The 23,997-nt window shown below is 48.2% G+C and overlaps 1 protein-coding gene across 9 annotated transcripts in view; it reads right to left on the bottom strand.

The window, feature by feature from the left end:
- The window catches only part of LOC311583742 (glutathione S-transferase Mu 3), a 90,227-nt gene that overhangs the window by 25,772 nt on the left and 40,458 nt on the right, over positions 1–23,997 (bottom strand). The window contains exons 1-8 of one of the 9 annotated variants that reach the window (XM_084757580.1): positions 19,091–19,230; positions 18,753–18,828; positions 18,303–18,367; positions 17,933–18,014; positions 17,736–17,836; positions 16,763–16,858; positions 16,571–16,681; positions 14,068–14,524 (exon numbers count right to left, since the gene is read on the bottom strand). The exons of 2 other annotated variants lie outside the window; for them this stretch is intronic. In XM_084757580.1, coding sequence (XP_084613706.1) covers positions 14,435–14,524; positions 16,571–16,681; positions 16,763–16,858; positions 17,736–17,836; positions 17,933–18,014; positions 18,303–18,367; positions 18,753–18,828; positions 19,091–19,126 — 657 coding nt within the window. In that variant the 5' untranslated portion in view covers positions 19,127–19,230 and the 3' untranslated portion in view covers positions 14,068–14,434. Of the gene's footprint in view, positions 1–1,018; positions 1,130–1,220; positions 1,317–2,466; positions 2,568–2,668; positions 2,751–3,041; positions 3,107–3,668; positions 3,745–4,014; positions 4,127–14,067; positions 14,525–16,570; positions 16,682–16,762; positions 16,859–17,735; positions 17,837–17,932; positions 18,015–18,302; positions 18,368–18,752; positions 18,829–19,090; positions 19,254–23,997 lie in introns of those variants that run through there. 6 more of the 9 variants (XM_084757570.1, XM_084757569.1, XM_084757571.1 and 3 more) reach the window with 6 other exon arrangements.

The raw sequence follows: 23,997 nt of genomic DNA on the forward strand, positions 1-23,997 counted from the left end.
GGCTCAGAAAATACCAGAAAATACCTGAGGTCCAGATAGGTTAATCAACTTCCCCCTCTCACACAAGTAGAGGTCTGACAGAGCAGGAGTCAGCTTGGCTCTAGGGCTGCCAACCCCCATCTCACCTCATCCTCTCCCTCTCCATCTTCCTCATCCTTGTCCTCTCCATCTCTGTCTCCCTCTCCCTCCCTATCTCTTTCCGTCTCCCCTATGAACAGGTGGTTCACTGGGAAGCACTTTCTAGCTTGTGTTTACACTGAGGAGGGATCTAACAAGGGAAAAGAACCAGGAAGGCAGGTGGAACCCGGTGGCTCACTCAGCAAATCCTCAACGAAAGAGAACAAAATAACAGGCCACAAGGAAACGCTGAACAGAATTCTAACCAAGTTCCCGAAAGCAGAACTGACATCACTTGCTTCCCAAGTACAATCTCACTGAGCCCCGGCTGCCCTCATCTCCCTGCCTAATACAGGGACCAATCCATACAGCTGTATGTTGTACCATAAGCCACTCACAAGCTAGAGAACACACAGACAATTCCAGCGGGGGTGAAGACATCTGCCATCAACTAAACACAAGCTGGGCTAAGGTACTGTTTCTCCAGCCACCCGCCCTAGAGCCATGCCAGCTACTGCACAGTCCCCAAGGGTACCCAGTGTGGGTCCGAGCCAGAGCTGATGAGAACTAGTGAGGAAAGAGCATCCACGATGGGGAGCTATCAAGGTCAACAGATTACAGATAGAAAGGTCTTTGGATCAATGTGTCTGATTCCCAGATTAACGTAGGTGACCCAAGACTGTTGTGCAGTGTGGTCCGGGCTGGGCTCAGTAGCCCTGGGAAATATCACACACGCCTCACAGTCTGGGTTTTTACAGCTCTCAGTTGACTCAGTCCCAAGATGGCGGTGTTATGCCTGCCCAGCCTACATTTTGGGATTTTGAGGTAATAAATGTTGCCAGATACTATTTACAGAAATCTCTTTTTAAAATCCCAAGAGGAAGCAGGATTGGGGCATCACCTCGAAGCGAGCCAGGAAGTCCTTCAGGTTTGGAAAGGCGTCCAGGCAAGTGGGCTCAAACATGCGGTACTGGTCAAGGATGTCATAAGCGAGGAAATCCACATAGGTGATCTGCAGGGAGTCCGGGGTGAGCGCACTGGAATTTGACACCTGGGAAGAATGGCAATTTCTCTTCCCCCCGCCCCCCATCCCCTCTCTTTACCTTGTCCCCTGCAAACCATGGCCGCTTGCCCAGGAACTCAGAGTAGATTTTCATCTTCTCAGGGATGGTCTTCAAGAACCCTGGCTTCTGCTTCTCCTGAGGCAGAAAAGAGTTGTCACCAGCCTGAGTCACAGGCTTCCAGGCAGAGGGGCTGCTGGCCTGGAAAGGCTAGGCTCATGAGTGTCACCATCACTTTTTCAGTATCAGACTTCATCTGTCTGAGGTGACTGGAAGACAGAAAGGAATGCTACACTGTCTCTAGATCTGTCACCACTGGTACCAAGGTTCTGGGTGTCACACCCAGGTCTGCCTAAGGATCATCATGCATGCTGTGGTCCCAGGATTCCAGTGGAAACCCAGAAACAAAGGACATAGAGACCCCAGGAGAAGACAAAGTGATGCTGGTATGGAGGTGGGTACATAAGAACAGATCGGAGATCTGAAGAGCATGCATGAGGCTTGAGCAATGATTAGTATTGAAAAGAAGAAGGGTCAGAGCTCCTCTGACTGACCCTGAGTGGCCTACTAGAAAGATGCCCCAACTTCTGCTGATGCCAAAGACAAAACTCTCAGAAAGCACTTGGTATATGTTTGAGACTGTTGTGCTCACTATTACCAAGCCTGTGCATGCTATCTTCGTGTGTGTGTGTGTGTGTGTGTGTGTGTGTGTGTGTGTGTGTGTGTGTGTATTGCGCACGCCTTATGTTTTTTTTGTGACAGTGTCTGTCACTGAGCCTAGTTGGACTCATTGGCCAGCAAGCACAGAAATCCTCCCCTTTCCTTTCCCATGGTGCAACAAGACACTCTCGGGTTTGTTTGTTTTCAATCTGGAGGCCCATAATCAAGTCCTTGTGTTTGCACGTCCAGGATTTTTAGCCTCTGAGCCATCTCCCCAGCCTCTATTTCATCCTTGGAGTCTGTGTTTTAGGAAGGATCGGTAGTGTGATCACCATGTTTGATGACACATGGGGACGGTCAAAGGGCAGACATGACGGGCTTTTAACCATACATCGAGTGTCTAGGGTCAGACTGCTCGCTCTATCAAGTCTCAGCCACATCTAGTATGGTTATATGAGTAGCGATACTTTCACAGCGATGATGTGCTAGATCGCTGAGGTAATGACAAGAAAGCATGGAGAATCAGTAAGTGACACAGTTCCTTCACTGAAGGAGGAAGCTACAGATCCGAATGCAGGCCCTTAAGTCCTACTGCGAACCCCGGCTGCTTCACCCACCAGCAACTCACAAAGTCAGGGCTGCAGCAGACTATCATGAGGTGGATGCGGGTGTCCATGACCTGGTTCTCCAAAGTATCCACACGAATCCTCTCCTCCTCTGTCTCCCCACCTGCAGCACACACAAAGCACACTCACCCTCAGCACCCCACCCCAGCCAAGCGAACGAGCCTGTCCACCCCACCCGCCCATCCTGCAGGCAGCCCCACTCACACAGGTGGTGCTTGCGGCCAAGGTAGCGCATGATGGCGTTGCTCTGGGTGATCTTGTGTGACCCATCAATTAAGTAGGGCAGCTGGAAGGTCAAGCAGAGAAATGTCAGATGGGATGTGGGGCCTCTGAGTCCCTTCTCTGGGTGAGGACAAATGTGGGGTGTGGCACACTCAGTGTGCCTGCCATGGAAGTCCTACACGAGCACAGTGCACACTGAATGGGAGAGCTGGGACACAGCCCATCTCAGAAACACTGTGCAAGCATCAGGGGTAGGAGCGGGAGAGCAGAAACACCAATCCCAAACCCTCCAGCCAGGCAAAATGAGGTGAAAGCATCATGCCTTCCTCCAAAACCTCCCCTTCCCTGCACCTACATTGGGAATGTCCAGGCCAAGATCGAATTTCTCACTCAGCCACTGGCTTCTGTCAAAGTCGGGAGCTGTTGTGAACAAGAAGGTGTGAAAAGAAATCAGTCCAGTGTCTAACAGTCCATCCTCAGGGGCAAGACACCCTGAAGCAGGAGATCTGCAGCATCTCACACTACGTCACTCCAAAGATGGAGGAGAGAGGTGAACAGCCAGCAATAAGAGGAGCCCGAATCCAATTGGACCACAATAGCGAACCCAGCCCAGTTGTAAATACTGTTGGACCAGAAACTCTATTGTTGATGTTCTTTCTGTTTTGTTGTTGTTATTGTTTGAGATAAAAATCTCGCAATTATGCAGACTCTGGCTGCCCCGAAACAAGATATGACCTCAAACTCACAGAGATCAGCCTGCCTCTCCCCTTCCTAGTGCAGGGCTTAAAGGCAAGCTCTGCCACACCAGGTCCTTCCCAGTGTGTAGAAAACCAAAGGGCACCCTCAACAGGCTCCTGGAAGGAAGAAGAGGCAGCTCCACTGTAGGAGGTCTGCAGGGCGTAGGAATAAGAGCATAGGCATCGAGCGATGGGCATCACTGGGCAAGAGGAAAGCAGGTGTCCGACAAGGAAGGCGTCATTACCATCCCCCATCACGTATCTCTTCTCCTCATAGTTTGAGTCTGTGTATTCCAGGAGCAGGCGGATGGGGTGAGTCAGCTGGGAGGGGCGGACACGGAGGTTAGAGATGGTTAGATCCTTTCTGGATGGCTTCATCTTCTCACCTGAGCCCTCCCACACTCTACAAACACAGCCTCGCCGCGGTGTGTACGCACATGCTCCCAGGTGCGAACCCTCACATGTGCAGCCTCCCAAGTTTGCGAGCTCCAGAGTGCTCAGAGGAGTATACCTCTGCTAGAAAAAGCCCTGGCCTCTCTGAACTTCCCTCCTAAATCCTAGTCCCACCCTTCAGGGGGATCCCTTTCTCACTCCACGGGTGTTCCAGTATCCCAGGGTCATAGGCATGGTGCTGGTGCTCTGTTCCTTCTCAGACTGGCTTCAGGAAGGTTGAGCAGGGGACTTTAAGGAGGCACTAAGGGGAAGGTGGGAGGGGCCTTGAAAAACGGTCCCGCCCTCAATGCCCAAACCCCGTTCAGGCACTGCCTTTCCCTCTAAGTGTCCTCAGGGACTCTGAACCGGAACCCAAAGGGCCACACCCCGCACCCTGGGAGAGGCAGGAGTAAGATTCCATGCAGCACCAGCCCTTGGATTCTAATTAGGGTTCCAGGAAGGAACCCCTAGAAACATCAGCCTCTTGCGATCTTTAGTTACCTACCTGCCACCGCCCCCTACTGGGTACCCCCAAAACTGAAAAGTGCAGCTTTTCTTTCCTTCCAGAACTTGGGTTTTCACCCCCTAGACTGTGGAAACCTGTCCATCAGAGAGGCTCAGCTCTCAACAGAAGATAAAACAGGGTGCCCCTAAATTGAAAATTTAGTTCAGCACTTATCACTACTTCCAGAACAGCCCATTTGACAGGGGCCAGGCGTTATTACCCACCACAGCTTAATTATCCATCTAGAGTCACAGGACGCTCCATGACACAGGAACAACCCTGAACAGGGACAATCAGAAAACAAGCAGCCTCAGTGTTTCCCTTTAGGAAATTCCGGAGACTCAGTAAGATGTTCATCAAGATAGTGACCATATAAATTAGTATTTCAGTCAGTATTTTTGGCCATCTTTGTGAGCTAAATCCAAGAACCAGACACCTATGGCACAAGAAATCTGAGATTCCCTCCCCTCCCCCCACTCCACCATCGCAGCACAGGGCAGTGGCTGACAGAACTTTCCATGACTAGCACAGGGCAAGGGAGCAATGAGCTCACAGCTGGGGTGTGCCATGGAGTGGGATAGCATGTATTCCAAGAGGCTTGCTTTCAAGGGACAACAGGATCTATCCACACAGGTCATGTAACGCTCTGCACAGGACACAGGAGACCAAAGCTAGACCCTCGGCTTTCCAGATCCCTGGATCCTGGACCTGGCCCAAGCTCCTGACATATGTGTGTCTAGATGACAGGGTGGCTCAAATGACCTTTCAAGTTACCCTGGGGTATAGGTCCTGTGGAAGAACCTCTATAAGGATAGGCAATGTCCTACCAAGAACACCGACCCACCTGGCTACTTCCTTGCTTGCAGGCAGGAGACTCTTTCAAAACCAAGAGGTCTGTGGTTAATTGACCTGAGGGTGACATCACCTTGTTTATAGAAACTTATCAGAAATAATGACAAACAAATTGACAGAAGTGGAGACTAAGCTGGGTTTGCAAGTCAAAGGGCAAGGCTATTGCTCTGCAGAAAGCACATTTTGGGATTAAGTCACCCTTTACAAGGACTACAGGATATGAAGCCAACATATCAATGAAGGTTTGCCCTCAGGAGGGTGAGGTGTTGAGTGAGGGTGCAGAGGACAGGCAGAGGCATCTCTTCTTGTGACTTTAGTGAAATCACATGATCTGGAGGTCGCTGTGAGGATACAAGCAGACAGACCCTGTCACTGAGGCTCACAATGCCTGTGTCAAATGTTGCCTTAGCATTTGGACATGTCTGCCTGCTCACTTCAGGTCCAAGCTCAGAAAGTCACCCGAGGCCCTAAGGACAATGCCCAGTGTGACACATGCCCGCAGAATGGCCACACTAGTCACATATGCTCCTGCAACAGCCACAGCTTCCATGGCAAGAAAACCTACTAAGAAGAAAAATAATCACTTTCAGGAAGACTCATGAGAACCCAATAATCCATTCGCAGAGTATCAACAAAATCAGTAGAGCATTACTCCAACAAGAAAAATAACAAAGGAAATTCCACAGGTGCAAGGGATGGGCCTCAGTAGGGAGAGCACTGGGCTCAGATGCATAAAACCCTGAGCTCCACCCCAAGCACCCCATACAGCAAGCAGAGAGGAGCTCCCCTGACCTCAGCATTAGAAGGTAGAGACTGGGAGATCAATAGGCCAAGCCATCCTCAGCTATACAGTGAGTTTAAGGCTAGCTACCTGAAACATGAGGCCCTGCTGAAAATGGGAGGAAATGGAAATGATCAGCTCATAAATATCAGGAGAGAGAAAAGAGACTTATAAATCTGTGCAAATGATTTCAAAACTGGCCATGCATTCCTTCCATGTGCATACGCTAATGCTACAATCAACTGGGTCTAACACAAATACAACAAAATATAGACTGAAATAGTAAGACCCAAATGAAATAGTAATGCATGATAAAGTTGGAACAAAAGATATTTGGTTTTCAGGAACTAGCTCGGTGGAATTTCAAAACCTCCCCAAAACTAGTAAATTCCACCAATTGTCATGAACTACTCTCAGGACTGGAAAAAATGTCAACAGGGGAGGCAGCACACTGACAATGACTGTAAATCACTGTTCCTTCTGAGTCTGGGTCCCTTCCTGGGCATCACAGAGAAAAATATGGTGCCTTGGTTAAAATGGCTTCTGTGCTCAGACATGTCACAATAGACAGGGAGAAAGATGGAGTGAGGAGGGAGACGAGCATATGGACCACACAATCCACAGACCTAAAGAAGCTAAGTAACAAGGAGGACCCTGGGAGGATGCTGGATTCTCATTCAGAAGGGCAAATAGAATAGACACGGGAAACAGTTGAAGAGAAGGAACAAGAGCAGAGCCTGACATAGAGGTCCTCTGAAGAATTCTGCCCAGTGGGGGGGAGAGGGAGGAGGAGAGGGAGAAGGGGGATGTAAGCAGATGCTGAGACACACAGACAAACTTTAGGGTGGAGTGCAAGGTGTCATATGGAAGAGCTAGAGGGATAGAAGGACCTGGAGGGGACAGGAGCACCACAAAGAAACCAATGAAGCCAACAAATGTGGGCCCAGGGTAAGGGGGTGGGTGAGACTGCAGAGACTGAGGTATCAGCCAAGGACCATGTGTGCTGAGGACCTAGAGCCTCTGCTCAGATGTAGCAGATAGGCAGCACAGTCTCCTTGTGGCTCCCATAATATGGTGAGTAGGGGATACCTCTGTCATATACTCTGGTGCCCCCTCGTTGATCACTTCCCCCTGGCAAGGTGGCATTGCCAGACCACAGAGGAAAAAGAGGCAGGCAGGCCTGAAGAGATTTGATAGGCTGGGGTCAGATGATAAGGGTGAAGGGCTCCCCCATTCTGAGGACTAGGGGAGTTGGGGGAGATGAGGGAGGAAGTCTGGAACCTGAAGGAGATGAGGGAAGGGCCTACAATTGGCACGTAAAGTGAATAAATTAATTTTTTAAATTATTTTATTGAGCCCGTGGCTAAAAGAGCTGGGGAGCAAAGGAGGGACTGGGATACTCTAGGGTTTACAATACAGACTCAGACACTGACCCAGCAATCCTGCACAATGTGTCAAACAACCACACTTGTCAAGAAGGAAACTGAGGTCTAGAAGACTTAAGGAACTTCCTTCTCACAAAGCTAGTCAGTAGGACAGGGCCTGAGTCAGACTGGCTCTGTGCCTGGCATTCTGTGAGGATGCTGGGCTTATGCCTCCTGCCATCCTGCAGGGAGCCCCATTCCTCTCTGTCTGCATAGACATGTCCCTGGTTCAAAACTAAGCTCCCTCTAGCCTAACTTTGTACCCAACCTGTACTTCCAGGAGGACAAAGGAGTCCTGGAGGTCAAGGAAGCATACATGAGATCTTACTCAAAGACCCACCAAAGACAGGATGAAATAGGACACTGGGAGAACAGTCCAAGGAGAAAGCTTCATCGGACTTGTAATCAAGCCCCTGAGAGCAGAAAGGCCACGTTCCTCCACTTGGTGTCTGAGGTCAATCTCACTGAGCCAAGAGTGACCTCATCTCTAGGCCTGATAAGGGATCGGGCTGGATAACACCCACGCGTCCTATTGACCTTCTACCAGCACAGTAAGGATCAGACAGTTCAAAGATACTCATGACTTCCTGTCCCCCAAAATCCAGGTGCACCCAGCCTCAAGTGCAACCCTCAACTGGTCTCTCCTGCCTCTGTCCTCTTTCTCTCCCCACAACCATGCTAGCTCTTGCACAATCACCAAGGCTGTTAGGCTACACCAGAGCCAGTGCTGATGAGAACTAGCCGAGCAAATGTAGAACTTAATGGACACACAGGAGAAAAGGGGTTATAGGCTGAAATACTCATTTCCCTAACACCTCCAACTCCAAGATCTCTACTAAAGCACATTGTGTGTTTGTCCAAAAAAAAAAAAAATGTAGATTCTTAGTGACCTATGTTATCTGTAAAAGAGGGACAGCCTGGACACCTAAGGACCCAGTAGGTAGCACATGCACATTAGAGTCTAGGACCTCTCTCTCTCTCTCTCTCTTCTTCTCCCTCTCCCTCTCCCTCTCCCTCTCCTTCTCCCTCCTCCTCCCCCTCCCCCTGCCCCTCCCACTCTCCCTCTCCCTCTTCCTCTCCCCCTTTCCTCCCAGGCATGGTGGTGCACGCCTTTAATACCAGCACTTGGGAGGCAGAGGCAGGCAGGTCGCTGTGATTTCAAGGCCAGCTTGGTCTACAAAGGGAGTCCAAGACAGCAAAGAAACTGTCTTGAAACAACCCTCCCTTCTCCCCCCCCCCCCCCGCTAACTTTTCAGTTGTTTGGAATATGCTCACCGTACAAGACTACCTCTTTCCAACTCACACCCTGTACAGCAGACTTGGGCACGTGTCTATTTGTAGGCAGAGAACACCCAGCCAGATGCTTTATTAAATGCCACCAGACCTACAGTGCCAGCCTACACTGCCCCTTTTAGGTGCACTCCACACTCAACCTGAAGACAATTAGCACTCCAAAGGGGCAAGTTCTGGGGGAGAGCCAATCCACACTCACGTTCTCCTCCTGGAGGTACAGAAAGATGTGTGCAGCTTGCCCCTCCCTGCTTCATACTTCCTGTACAGAGATGGGAGTCACCTCCGACTATATGCACCAGACATATGAAGCCAGGGAAAGGAACCTGCAGGCATGGAAGTAGCCAGTGTTTAAGACCACCCCTGACTTTGGTACAGGTATTTCAGGTTGGGGGGGTTAAAAAGTCATCTTATAGGGCCGGAGAGATGGTTCAGCCGTTAAGAGCACTGTCTGCTCTTCTGGAGGTCCTGAGTTCAATTCACAGCACCCACATGGTGGTCCAGAGCCATCTAGAATGAGATCGGTGCCTTCCTCTGTCACACAGGCAGACATGCGGGAAGAACATTGTATACTAAATAAGTAAATAAACTACTTTTTAGAAAAACTCATCTTATACACGAAAAATGTTATAATATAATTTAATGTTAAACTCTGTTTTCTTTCTTTCTTTCTGTCTGTCTGTCTGTCTTTTTTCAAGACAAGGTCTCATTGTGTTAGCCTTGGCTATCCTGGACTCGCTTTATAGACCATGTTGACCTCAAAATCACAAAGATCTGCCTGCCTCTGTCTCCAGAGTGCTGGGATTAAAGGCATGAGCCACCATGCCTGGCTAATATTAAACTCTGAAGAAATAAAAAGAGCGAGAACAACATCAACAACCCATTGTCCCTGAGTGTGTTGACATTGACACAAACTCTCTTCTGAAGGTTGAACTCAGGAGGCTGCAAACACCTGACTGCACCCCACAATGGACATACTGAGAAAGTAAGGAACTGAAGTTGCTTCTCAAGATTAAGAACTTTACCCAGTAATATTTCAGAAGAATTATATTGTTGGAAGACCCTGCTGATTGAGGTTGCAGTCCTCCATGTCTACAAAGCCTCTTTGAGCTCTTCGTTAGATAAGGAACTCCCTCCCTGAAGTAGGGTCTCCTACTCTCTTCCTGGCCTCATCTGGAGAGAGTCCTTAGGTGCAAATGCCTCTAACCACATCTGGGAAATGACCTTTGACACAGCTCCCTGATAACTCTCCCCCACATCTGCTGCCCTTAGGATAATTAGGAACTGTTCCCTTTCATAGGATCGAACCATACTGACAATATTACTGGCTATAGCTAGGTACAGGATCACCTACATTAATGCCATTCTCTGTTACATCACCCAAAAACATCATGTCTGTGAAGGAAACTAGCCTAGGATAAAAGGTGGGGGATAGTGACCTCCAGTGATAGTCTTATATGGCGAGTATACTCCAAACTAATTTTTAACAGGAAAAGTTGGGTGTCATCTTATAAGCCAGAAAATACAATAATTTTGTCAATAGAACCAAATGCAAATGAAGCATTCTTGGCACTCTTGTCCCAGCCAATGGTGTGGATCCATACTGGGAACCCTCCACCCACTCCCCAAGAACTATATGACCTTTGTTCACCCCTTATAAAGTTGAGCTATTCCACGGAACTGGCTCCCAGAGGTCATTCTGTCATACTTGTGGCTTATTTGAATCCCAGATTGTCACTTTTGCTCCCTGTCCCTGGGGGACAAGTGGCCAACAGGTCCAGGAACTAGGGAGAGCCACATGATGTAAGCATTTGGGACTATGACTATAAAATTGAGGTGTAACTGAAGCTTAAAAGGTGGAGGGAGGCCAGACAGTGGTAGCACATGCTTTTAATCCCAGCATTTGGGAGGCAGAGGCAAATGCATCTCTGAGTTTGAGATCAGCCTGGTCTAGAGAGAGAGACTGTCTCAGACAACTGGGACTGCACAGAGAAACACTGCAAAATAAACAAAAAGCAAAACAAAGCAAACAGAAGGAAGGAGAGGAACAACAGCCTTCTTGACTCTGAGGTCAGCATCACACACCAGTTTGGTGGACCTCAAGGCTGACAATGTTTCAGGGCTGCCTCTTAGGAAAACTTGCTGACTCGCCTGAGCCAGGAAACACACAGAGTTCAGACACATGTGGAATGCATAAGCCAGGGTTCCGTGACAATCCATCCTGGAGTTCTTGTGCTCACTGATTGAGCCTGTCTAACCCAGAAATGCACACAGCATGAATCAGCTCAACTGGAGCCCTTGGCACAGGCCAGGGCTAGAGGTAGAGAGAGTTCAGGACAGACTTTACTCTCTGGCACCTGGAGGGCCACTCTGGGAAGGAGAGGCACTGACCTGAGATAGGTGGCCCTGATAACAGTGCTCACTCGATACAGGGGTTTGGAAGGTCACTGGCACCAACATGGGGAGTGACCTGGATTGCAAGCGGCTATAAGGAGTTCAGAAGGGAAACAGGGCCTGGGTTCCTAGGACCGCAGGAGTCCTGACCCTGATCCAGCCTGGTTCATTCCAGTTCAGGGATGAGTCATAATGGCTGGATAGCAGATTCTGGTCACCTGAGTGCAGGCGGCTACCATAGGTGGCTTCAGAATGTCCAAATGAATCTTCTCTTCAGACATGTACACCACACACACTCAGTGCTTCACTGAACCAAGTTCATGAGGGTGGCCATTATGCCCCAACTTTTATCCTAGGCTAGTTTCACACACAGACATGATGTTTGTGGGTGATGTAACACAGAATGGGGTTAATCTAGGTGATCCTGTGCCTAGCTATAGCCACATGCTGAGTTTCTACAAAGGTGTCTGGATACAATGGATGATCCCATGCCTCAGCTGCATAAGGGGTACTTGCTTCCTTGGCTTGGGACTCTGTGTGTGTGTGTGTGTGTGTGTGTGTGTGTGTGTGTGTGTGTGTGTGTATCTGTCTGTCTGTCTCTCTGTCTGTCTCTTTGTCTGTCTCTGTCTCTCTCTGTCACTATCTTTCTGCTCTGTCTATCTGTGTCTGTCTCTGTCTCCTCTCCCTCTCTCTCTGTCTGTCTCTTTCTGTCTGTCTGTCTGTCTGTCTGTCTCTCTCTCTCTCTCTCTCTCTCTCTCTCTCTCTCTCTCTCTCTCCCTCCAATTCACAATCCTCATGACACAGCATCCTATGAGGTGACAGGGCCACAGTCAGAAAGAGCTTGTATTCGCAAATGACACCATGAAGCAGGACCATTCAGCCTCCTGGACACTCTCCATTGCACGAACGTAGGGAAAGTGAACACTTTTGCAGATTGGGTTCTGTTTCAGCTGAATCCTTCTCCGTTAACACAATGTGAGTGGGGATCATTAGCCACACTGTTTAAGAATAGCAGGTGGTCAGAGCCAAATTCAGGACACTGCTCTAGTTTCAGTCCTTTCTAGATGAACTGCAGACTTTCTGAACAAATTCTGTGTCCAGGTACAAGGCAGCAGGACTTCTGGTGCACCACCAGCTTCTTTGGGTAAGGTTAAAGGCCTTGACTTACTGTACTGTTACCTGAGGCCTTAATTTCCTAATGTGTTCCTCAGTGGTCATTAATGAGTCTCTTTGTCTGCCACATGTTCCTCTTGACATAAGGCATAATTTCGGTTTGCATAGCGATCATAACTCAGCATTCCATTTGCTAAAATGGAGAGAATGTGGCCTGCAAAGCCAAAATGGGGGCCCCTCTTGGGGAATGTCAGCCAACCTCTCTCTGTTCTAGCTCCATGTCTACTTCAGTGTAGTTTAATAATTTTATTTTCTCTACTTAATATCACCACAGTGCCCCTCCCAACTTCATTGCTTCCTTTCCAGATTATCTTCTTCACCTTTTAGTTAAAAGTTAACAAATGTTGGCTGATATAATGTGAACTTACCAGTTTCATGAACATTTCACATCTATGAATTTTTATCTCACAACCTTTATCTTTTAGTTCCTCATTTATTTCAACAAGCCTGTGCTTGCTTCTTTCTTAACTGCAGCAGGCATGAGTATGAAGACAAAGCCCATCAGGGCTCTCATCCAGATGTGCTACCTGGTACAGGCAAGATGCAGGCACTGCCTGACAAAGGCCACAACCTGTGATCCAACCACTGTCATGGGAGCATGCTCTGTGGTTCTTGTGCTATGTGCCCAAGTCCTTCCTGGGCAATTTGATGTACAATGTCCCAGAGTCTTTCACCACACACTGTGGCCCTGGGTCCAGAACATTAAGCCTGCCCATCCGAGCCATGCTCTTCAACAGACAGCTGCAGCCTCTTAATGAGCCCGCTTAGCTGAGAGAGACTGTGGCTGAGACTCCAGCACCATCGCATGGACATGGTGCTGTGATGCCTCTGGATGAGATCATCCTTTCCAGAGCTCTAAGCCTTCCTGCTGCTTATATGAACAGGCTGAATCTTCTTTGGAGATAACTCATTCAGATTCTAAACTTTCCCATCGTCAAGCGCGTGCTAAGGTCTGGTACGCAGATCAAAGATGAACAATCCAAAGCTGGTATTGTGGAACACACCTGGAATCCCAGTGGTCAGGAAGGAGAAAAGGAAGATTACTAGACCGAGGGCTTTCTCAGGCACGTAGTGGGTAAGGACACAGCATGAGCTCCTGGATCAAAAACACCAGCAGCCAGAGCCTGGAGACATGGGTCAGAGGGTAAGAGTTCAGGGCTCTTAGGATAGTTCTGTTCCCAGCACCCACGGGGCCACCTGTAATTCTAGCTCTGGAGTCTGGCGCCCTCTTCTGGCACCTGCAGGCACTAGTTACCCGTGTGGTGCTTGTATACAAATGCAAAAGCTGCAAAACACTCACACACATCAAATAATAATAATTAGTTTTTGAAGAACAAGGAAAAACAGATGAGGGAGAGGGAAAAAGAGAAGGATTCCTCTCAATTGACTTCTGCCTGAGTTGAGTGGGAAAGCCCTTACATCAACTGGGGACAGTGGGACGGACATGCTAAGACCACAGAGGAGGGGCCTTCTGCTCAGGAAGGCTATTGAAGAGGAAACCGGAAGATGGTCACCCAGGGCCCGCATGCTCTGCCCCTTCCCAATAGAGTCTCTCTGAAGGATGGCACAGGGACGACTGAGGTACCACATTCTGCGAAGAAGTTCCCTTATATGGGACTCACAGATGGAGGAACCCAGGGACAAGGAACAGGGACATCAAGGGCTTTAAATAGCCTAGAGTCCCTACATTTCTAGCTCTACCCCTTCCTGCGGGCAACAAAACAGACACCACCCAACCAGGTCACACAACGGGTGCTGAGAGTCACAGCCAGTAAAACAAGACACAGAACAAATGTGGGTCACACTTTATTGCGGATCACACGGGACTTATCTGCTCACTCTGGGCACCATGGCAGCACATGGGACAGGTCTGATCTCTCAGGCCTTGCTGGGGATTCTGGGCTCTGGTACATTCCTCCAAAGAGCAGTGAGGGAAGGCGGGATGGAGGGCAGGGACAAAGAATAGGTAGAAATTGATAAAGAAAGAAGGGCCCAGGAAACCAGAGACTAGACCGAGGGAAGGGCTGGGAAGAAGAAAAAATGGAAGAATCAGGAACAGAAAGGAGGAGAAAGCTACACTTGGTGGGAGCACACAGCCATGTCCAGGGGCTGGATGCAGCAGGGTGGTTGTGAGTTGTCCCCCAGGGCTGGTGTGTAGTCCTACTTTGGGTTCCAAAAGGCTATCTTTGCAAAGATTGGTTTGGGGAGAAAACGGTCACTTTTCATGTAGTCAGCTATTTTCTTCAGGCCCTGCAGGGAAGAGGAGAAAGCAGGAATTGAGGATCTGGGGCACCGGGGGGTGCACAGGTTTCACTCTAAGAACCCCAACCCAGCACAGGCTGTTAAGGGGATGCTGTGATATCCTGTGATGAAGGGCAAACCAAACGCTGCTTTCAGCTGTGTGTCCATCTGTAGCTGTGGGGCAGGTATAGAGGGAGCACTCCACAAGATCCTGCAGGGCAGTGCTGTGCCCCTGCATCCTTCAGGAGGGAGCCTGACACACACATAGACGAAGGGCTCTCCTCCTACTCCCTCAGCCAGCAAGGCAACAACCAGCACCCCTGTCTGTACAGGGAGGGGCCCAGCATCCTCCATTCTGGCCCTTTCTGTTCACTCCCCAGGCAAGAAATTCCTGTTCACATTCTGGTTACACAAATACTCTTACCTTTTCTTTCTTTCTTTCTTTCTTTCTTTCTTTCTTTCTTTCTTCCTTCCTTCCTTCCTTCCTTCCTTCCTTTCTATCTTCTTTCTTTCTTTCTTTTTTTCTTTCTCTCCCATCCTTGCTCCCTCCCTCCATTCCTTCCTACCTTCCTTTCTTTCTTAACCAGTAGACTCCTTGCCTGTATTTCAACAAGGACAGACTTTCTTTCTTAACCAGTAGACTTCTTGCCTGTATTTCAACAAGGACAGCAGGAACAGGGGTAGGGGGCGGGGAGATGGGGCACAGAGGGACCAAGCAGGACAAAGAGACCAGTGACATGTGCCAGCATGCTTTGGAAGAGAGCAAGGCTCTCACCTCCGTACACTCTGAATGAGGGAGGATGGGGATAGCTGAGCCAGCAAGGACATAACGGAGTGGCCTTGCTCATTCTCCTGAAACAGGAAAATCTAAACGTTGAGAGCTGGTAGCTGAATGCATCCTCAGTGCGTCCATCCTATGTTTTCCCAGCCCTGCTAGAGAAGACCCTACAGAAGGACACTGTGCTGTGTGCTGTCTTTCCAGTAGAGTGCCCAGATAAGCTGTGATGGAATCTAAGAGGCCAGGCTTGGCTGACTTGGACAGCAGCCTCCCGCAGCCTCCCACGGCACTGTACAGCAGTTCTCATGCAATCTGCAGAGCTGAGAAGCCTGGACCAGAACGTAAGCTGATGGGAACTAAGAAAATGCATCACTTGTTGTGCTTTGAGGACAGAAAACAAGATTCCATACTAAGATTCCCATTGGACTATAGGCTGGATCCCCCAAATCCCTAATTAAGTAAGGTCTGTGGCTATCACATGCACCTCATAGTCAGACATGCCTGCCACTCAGCATCCCTGGATGGAAATGCAGGTTTCTATGTCCTCCTGAGCTCAATACTGCCACTTAGAGAGAATGCTAGAGAAGATGAGTAAAAATGGAGCCAAATCCCACTTTCAAGGTTTTCCAATAAAACATCAAGCTGGTACCAAGAAGGAAGATGAAAGGAAAGAAAAGGCATAACTAAACATTGAACAACTTAGGACAACATCTTCCAACAGCAGTGACCTCTCCACTCAACACTAGATGTAGCCTGGGTCTCTGTGCTTCCCCAGCCAGGAATCTGACTGAGCAAAAACTTGTACACACCTCATATGGATACTGCATCTCGGTACTGTACATCAATCCTGAAATATGTTCCCCTCTCAATAGCACTGTATACTCTCTACTATATACTCCTGGCATATCCTGAATTTCCATAGCTTCCATGGCAACCTATAGCTTTTCTCCCTTTGGTATCAGGGAGACCTACTGCCTTCTGTTCTTGGAAGCTAGAAGCCCACAGGGAAAAGACCACAACCTCCCCCAGTGGTGCGGGATCCCTGAGAAACTGACAGTCTCTACAATGGCCTCACGAAACAGTCCAATGGAATGGAGAGATCCACATATCCTATAGGCTGTGATGAAGAATTTCATGCAGTAGATGGAAGAACTGACCACAGTTCTGTGCTCGAAAATTATAATAAGTCTGCATTTCTATTCCAAGGACTAGAAAGGCACCCAGGAAAAAAGGAAGGGAAGTAGGACATCCAAGAGGAATCAGGATCAGAGCATCACCTCAAAGCGGGCCAGGAAGTCTTTCAGGTTTGGGAATGCATCCAGGCACTTGGGCTCAAATTCACGGTGCTGGTCAAGGATGTCATAAGCGAGAAAATCCACATAGGTGATCTGCAGGAAGTCCAGGGTGAGTACGTCAAAATTTGATGCCTGGGAAGAATGGCAACTCCTCCTCCTCACTCCCTCCTTTACCTTGTCCCCTGCAAACCATGGCCGCTTGCCCAGGAACTCAGAGTAGAGCTTCATCTTCTCAGGGAGCCCCTCTAAGTACTCTGGCTTCCGTTTCTCCTGAAGCAGAAAACAACTGTCACCACCCTGAGACACAGGCTCCCTGGCAGAGGCTGGCCTCACAGAGCTGCGCAGGCCCCAGCAGGCAGAGCATTAGTCACCTTCATGAGATTCAGCTGTGTTCACATCCAGGCATTAAGCTAGAGCCTCACCACCGTCACACTGCTGTTAGCTAACAACCCAATAGCAGACAGCCCTGTCCCCAGGTCTCTACCACCATTGTCAGAACCACGGTGCATCAGACCCATGACAGCTGTGGGCACCTGGCTCTGAACTCACATGAGGCAGAAGCAAGTGAGCAAACAACTGTCAATACCCAGGGAACGGTCAGTGTTCTACCTACTTGTGCAGTGAGGACTTTGGTACAGTCTCCACAGAGATAAGATTAATTTGAGAGGCCAAAAGGAAACAGTAGAAGGTCAAAGGCCCTCAGATGATGGAATTGCTTATAAGGTACATCTGATATTTCTGTGGGTGTCAAGGACACAGCTCTGGGAAGCCATTTGGGAAGAGAGTGTCCCCCCAGGCCCAGTTTCTTCTCATACTGTGAGTGACATGTTGCAGAGGCGGCAAAGCTTTAAACCAAATGTAGAAAACGGCTCAGGACAGAACCTGCACTTAGAACTGGAACAATCTGAACTCTGTCCATCCTCTCAGGGACTGAAGTGCCTCTGTGGACGGTCTGCACTGGATCGTAAGGCTTAGAGGCGATGACTGGGAGTTTCAATTAGCAAGCTGAGTGTTGAGGTTACTCTGTTGGCAATTTCAAACACTACACCATGGATAGCACTGAAAGACTCTGGTGGAAAAATGGACCAGAGCGAATGCAAGGGCAAGAGTACAAAGAGAATTGCAACTTGGCATTGGTGGAACTCACAAAGTCAGGGCTGTAGCAGACCATAGCCAACTGCATGCGGGTGTCCATGGCCTGGTTCTCCACAATGTCCACACGAATCCTCTCCTCCTCTGTCTCCCCACCTGCAGCACACACACAGACTCACCCTTAGCAACCCACCCCAGCCAAGCCCAGGGAGATGACCACCACTCCACCACCCTGCAGGCAGCCCCACTCACACAGGTGGTGCTTGCGGGCAAGGTAGCGCAGGATGGCGTTGCTCTGGGTGACCTTGTGTGACCCGTCAATTAAGTAGGGCAGCTGGAAGGACAAGCAGGGACAGTGAGGTGGGATATGAGGTCTCATCTCAGCCTCTCTTCCCTGAAAAAGGGCAGACATGGGGCCTGGCTTGCCTGCATGGGAACCCCTTCATGAACACAGTGAACTCAGAATGGGAGAGCTGGGACACAGCCCATCACACAAACACTGGCAAACAGCAGATACAGGAGCAAGAGAGCAGAGAGACTGATCCCAAACCCCCTCAGCCATGGGTGGAGATGAGGTGAGGACACCGTGCCTTCCCCAAACCTCCCTTCCTTCTGCACCTACATTGGGAAAGTCCAGGCCCAGCTTGAACTTCTCATTCAGCCACTGGCTTCTGTCAAAGTCGGGACCTGTTGTGGACAAGATGATGTGATAAGAAAGCACCCCAATATTTCAACTTCCATCTCTAGGAACCCTTTCAAGGAGTCAGGCATAAGGACCCCTCAAGGAAGAAATATACAACCTGCCCCTCTTTCACACATCCCAAGGGCTTTTAAGGACTGTGGACGCTACATCACTAAGATTTTCAAAGGGTTTGGACAAGCCCTAGTAGAAAGTCAAAACATCCAATTACTACCGAAGGCAGCCCAGCCCTCCAGGGGAAGACCAAATTCACAGAAGCTTCTAGAAGGGATAGTCTCCAAATCTGCAGAGCTGAGTCAGAGGGGGTTAGACAAGTGTTTCTGGGCACCAATGAGCATGGGAGCAGAGGTCTGAGCAACAGGGTGTAATCACCGTCCCCCGTGGCGTATCTCTTCTCCTCATAGCTTGTGTCCGTGTATTCCAGCAGTAGACGAATGCAATGAGCCAGCTAGAAAGATGACATAGGACAGGTCACACATTGGGAAATCCTGACAGTCTGACTTCGCCACCTCTTGGTGGGCCTCCATCTTACACCTAGCTGTCTCCCCACAAGCTCACACACAGGACACATAAGCACAAACTCCCCTGTGTTTTCCCTGATAGGCAAAGTTTTACAACAGCTTCTGAACTCAACCTATCTCCTGGAATAGAGCCTTAGCTACTCCCCACTCCACGTCTCTGTCCCACCCAACACAAGCTCTCTCACTTACCCCACGGAAGTCCCAGTAACCCACTGTCACAGGCATAGTGCTGGTAGGGTGTCCACAGCAAGCAAAACTGGGCCTTGATAGTCTGAGCTTAATAGTGAAAGTCCAAGGCAGGGAGGAGGCAGGACCTGCTAATGGTTTTCTATTGGTTGATTGACCTACAGTGTCTCAAGTTTCAGGCACTCCAGTGGAGGGAGTGTTCAAGGAAGGAGCCAGGGATTCAGGGGCAGGGAAAATAAATCTAGCCTCTCTGAGAATGACTCAGGAACCACTCTAAGCACTATGTAAAGACAGGAATGGGCTAGTACCTGAGTCAACAGCTCTCTCTCTCTCTCTCTCTCTCTCTCTCTCTCTCTCTCTCTCTCTCTCTCTCTGTCTCTCTCTCTCTCTCTCTCTCTCTCTCTCTCTCTCTCTCTCTCTCTCTCTCTGTGGTGTGCTGAGCCCACAGAGAACAGATGTGCCACCAGAGACACCCTCCATGGTCAAGGTGAAACACTATTCATTATCTTCCCGGCTTTGTTCTTACTTCCCCATTAACTCCCTGCCTTGGCTCTGGGTAGCTCCTGGTGGCTGAGCCAGAACAAAACAGGTTTCAGGCATTAAACCTGAGAGGTTAGTACTCCCTGTGTTCATAGAAAACAGAGGGCTCCTAGAACTCTGCTAAGCCGGGACACTTAGTCACATATACATACGACCAGTAGATACAGACAAAATATTTAGGTTCACTAAGCACGGGAAAGATGCAAAGCAAAACCAGCATGAGATACACCTTCCCCACTGAGAACTGCCATCACCAAAGAGAACAAAGGTGTCATGAGCTAGAGAGAAGGTGGGCAGAAGAGAAAACATGGACACTGTAGAGGAATTTCACGCCAACAACAAGGTTGCTCTGATCACACCCAAACACCTTCAAGGGTTTCTGTGATGTTCCTGGAAAGGAGATGCACCATTAATCTCAAACCATGAGAGTAAAGTTGGTTTTTCGGAGGAAGCACCGATGTTAGAAAATGACATCTAATTTAGAAGCAAAGTGACAAATCAGAGAAAGATTTGACAGAAGAGTACATGCCCAACTCTCAGGAGAACAGAGAGGAAAAAGTGGTGACCTGGGGAAGAGGGGCAGTTTTACTGGACAGTTTTACAGAGACAGGTTGTGGAGAGAACAAGTTAAACACAGGTGAAGACAGAACAAGCCAGAGAATGAGAAGAAGCCAGAAGATTAGAAGAGAGGCCTGGAGTTAGTTGAGGCCTTGAAGAGCTATTCAGAGGCTGAGAGAGAAGCCAGATTGAATCAGTCAGCCTGGAGAGGAGTTTGAGCCAGAACAGCTGAGTTGAACCAGCGACCCAGAGTTCAGAAAGAGCTAGAAAGTGTGAGCGTATTCATCAGTAAGTCTCTGAGGCTGAAAATATTCTAGGCCTAGATTATAGTATACAAAGGGTAAAAGCTTCTAGGACCAGACCTAGGTTAGCAGTTGGAGACAGTAAGCCTCAGAGATAACAGTCACCTCCGGGGAATAAAAGTTACTTTTACTGGACACTCCTGACAAGATGTAGATTTTTACAACCATTATGGATAACAACCTAGTGTTCCTCTAAAAATCAAAACTAGAACAACCATGTAATCCATCAAAACTAATACTGGACATAGATATATATCCATAGGAAATAAAAGTCCATCCATAGGTGTGTGCACTGTACCGTAGTCAAGATAGTCATGTAAGAATTAATCCTCTAATGGTGGTACATGTCTACCATGGAATACTATTCACTATATAAAAAGGAGGAAAAGACAAAGAATAAACCTACGTATCCACATGATATTCCTATCACTTGTCCTGGGTTCAGGGTGAGGTAGAGACTAAAAGATAAATCAGTGGCCTTGATGTAAGACTTGAAATTTAAAAAGTGCTAGAAGTAAACACATGGAAAAGTTGGGAGACAGTTTCTGGGTCCAGCCATTTCAGGAAATAACCTCCATCTTACTGGTAGGGTCAAAAGTGAGTTCATAGTCCCAAGCCTCATAACCAACTCCTGTCCTGAAGCAGGAAAGAATCTAAAGAGAAGCCTGGCGTGGTGGCACACACCTTTAATCCTAGCATTCGGGAGGCAGAGGCAGGAGGATCACTGTGAGTTTGAGGCCTGCCTGGTCTACAAATCCAGCTCCCAGGGACCTGAAATCCTCTTCTGGCCTTTGAATACACCTTCATTTACATACACATAAATGCACACAATTCCCAGCAACCACGTGGTGCCTCACAACCATCTATAATGTGATCTGATGCCCTTGTCTAGCCTCCAGGTGCACATGCAGGCAGAGCACTGTATACATAATAATAAATAAATAAGTGTTTCCAAAGAAGAGCTAATACCAAAACTCTTCAAGCTACTCCAAAAGATAGAAACAGATGCAACATTACCAAAGTCATTCTATGAGGCCACAGTCACGTTGATACCTAAACCCCACAAAGACCCAACAAAGAAAGAGAATTTCAGACCAATTTCTCTTATGAACATTGACGCAAAAATACTCAATAAAATACTCACAAAACGAATACAAGAACATATCAAAGACATCATTCACCATGACCAGGTAGGCTTCATTCCAGGCATGCAGGGATGGTTTAATATATGGAAATCCATCAATGTAATCCACCGAATAAACAAACAGAAAGAAAAAAAACCACAGGATCATGTCCTTAGATGCAGAAAAAGCATTTGACAAAATCCAACACCCATTCATGGTTAAAGTTTTAGAGAGATAGGGGATACAAGATACATACCTCAACATAATAAAGGCTATATACAGCAAGCCAATAGCCAACATCAAATTAAATGGAGAGATACTCAAGGAAATTCCTCTAAAATCGGGGACCATACAATGCTGCCCACTTTCTCCATATCTCTTCAATATAGTTCTTGAAGTTCTAGCCAGAGCAATAAGACAACAAAAGGAGATGATAGGGGTCCAAATGGGAAAGAAGGAAGTCAAATTATCCCTATTTTCAGATGATATGAGAGTGTACATAAATGACCCCCAAAATTCCACCAGAGAACTCCTACAGCTGATAAACACCTTCAGCAAATCGGCTGGGTACAAAATTAACTCAAAAAAGTCAGTAGCCTTCCTATAGACAAAGGACAATCATGCAGAGGAAGAAATTAGGAAAACTACACCCTTCACAATAGCCACAAGCAATATAAAATATCTAGGAGTAACTCTAACCAAGCAAGTGAAGGACTTGTTGAAAAAAAAAAACTTCAAATCTCTGAAGAAAGAGATTGAAGATGACATCAGAAAATGGAAGGCTCTCCCTTGTTCATGGATGGGGAGAATTAACATGCCTGGCTAATATTAAACTCTGAAGAAATAAAAAGAGCAAGAACAACATCAACAGCCCATTGTCCCTGAGTGTGTTGACATTGACACAAACTCTCTTCTGAAGGTTGAACTCAGGAGGTTGCAAACACCTAACTGCACCCCACAATGGAGAAACTGAGAAAGTAAGGAACCGAATTTGCTTCTAAAGATTAAGAACTTTACCCAGTAATATTTCAGAAGAATTATATTGTTGGAAGATTTTGATGGTTGAGGTTGCAGTCCTCCATGTCCAGAAAGCCTCTTTGAGATCCCCATTAGATGAAGAACTCCCTCCTTGGAGTAAGGCCTCCTACTCTCTTCCTGGCCTCATCTGGAGAGAGAGTCCTTAGGTGCAGATGCCTCTAACTACATCTGGGAAATCACCTTTGACACAGCTCCCTGATAACTCTCCCCCACATCTGCTGCCCTTAGGATAATTAAGAACTGTGTTCCCTTTCATAGGATCAAACCATACTGCCAAAACTACTGGCTATAGCTAGGTACAGGATCACCTACATTAATGCCATTCTGTGTTACATCACCCACAAACATCATGTCTGTGAAGGAAACTAGCCTAGGATAAAAGTTGGGGCATAGCGGCCACAAGTGGTAGTCTTATATGGCGAGTTTACTCCAAACTAATTTTTAACAGGAAAAGTTGGGTGTCATCTTATAAGCCAGAAAATACAGTAATTTTGTCAATAGAACCAAATGCAAATGAAGCATTCTTGGCGCTCCTGCCCCAGCCAATGGTGTGGATCCATACTGGGAACCCTCCACCCACTCCCCAAGAACTATATGACCTTTGTTCACCCCTTATAAAGTTGAGCTATTCCCCCGAAGTGGCTCCCAGAGGTCATTCTGTCATACTTGTGGCTTAATTGAATCCCAGATTGTCATTTCTGCTCCCTGTCCCTGGGGGACAAGTGGCCAACAGCTCCAGGAACTAGGGAGAGCCACATGATGTAAGCATTTGGGACTATGACTATAAAATTGAGGTGTAACTGAAGCTTAAAAGGTGGAGGGAGGCCGGACAGTGGTGGCACACGCTTTAATCGCAGCACTCTGGAGGCAGAGGCAAATGGATCTCTGAGTTTGAGATCAGCCTGGTCTAGAGAGAGAGGCTGTCTCAGGACAGCTGGGGCTGCACAGAGAAACACTGCTCAATAAACAAAAAGCAAAACAAAGCAAACAGAAGGAAGGAGAGGAACAACAGCCCTCTTGACTCTGAGGTCAGCATCACACACCAGTTTGGTGGACTGCAAGGCTGACAATGTTTCAGGGCTGCCTCTTAGGAAAACTTGCTAACTCCACTGAGCCAGGAAACACACAGAGTTCAGACACATGTGGAATGCATAAGCCAGGGTTCCATGACAACCCATCCTGGAGTTCTTGTGCTCACTGACTGAGCCAGTCTAACCCAGACATGCACACAGCATGAATCAGCACAGGCCAGGGCTAGAGGTAGAGAGAGTTCAGGACAGACTTTACTCTCTGGCACCTGGAGGGCCACTCTGGGAAGGAGAGGCACTGATGTGACATAGGTGGCCCT

Source organism: Acomys minous, assembly GCF_964271855.1.
Source record: "Acomys minous genome assembly, chromosome: 14".
NCBI lineage: Eukaryota > Metazoa > Chordata > Mammalia > Rodentia > Muridae > Acomys > Acomys minous.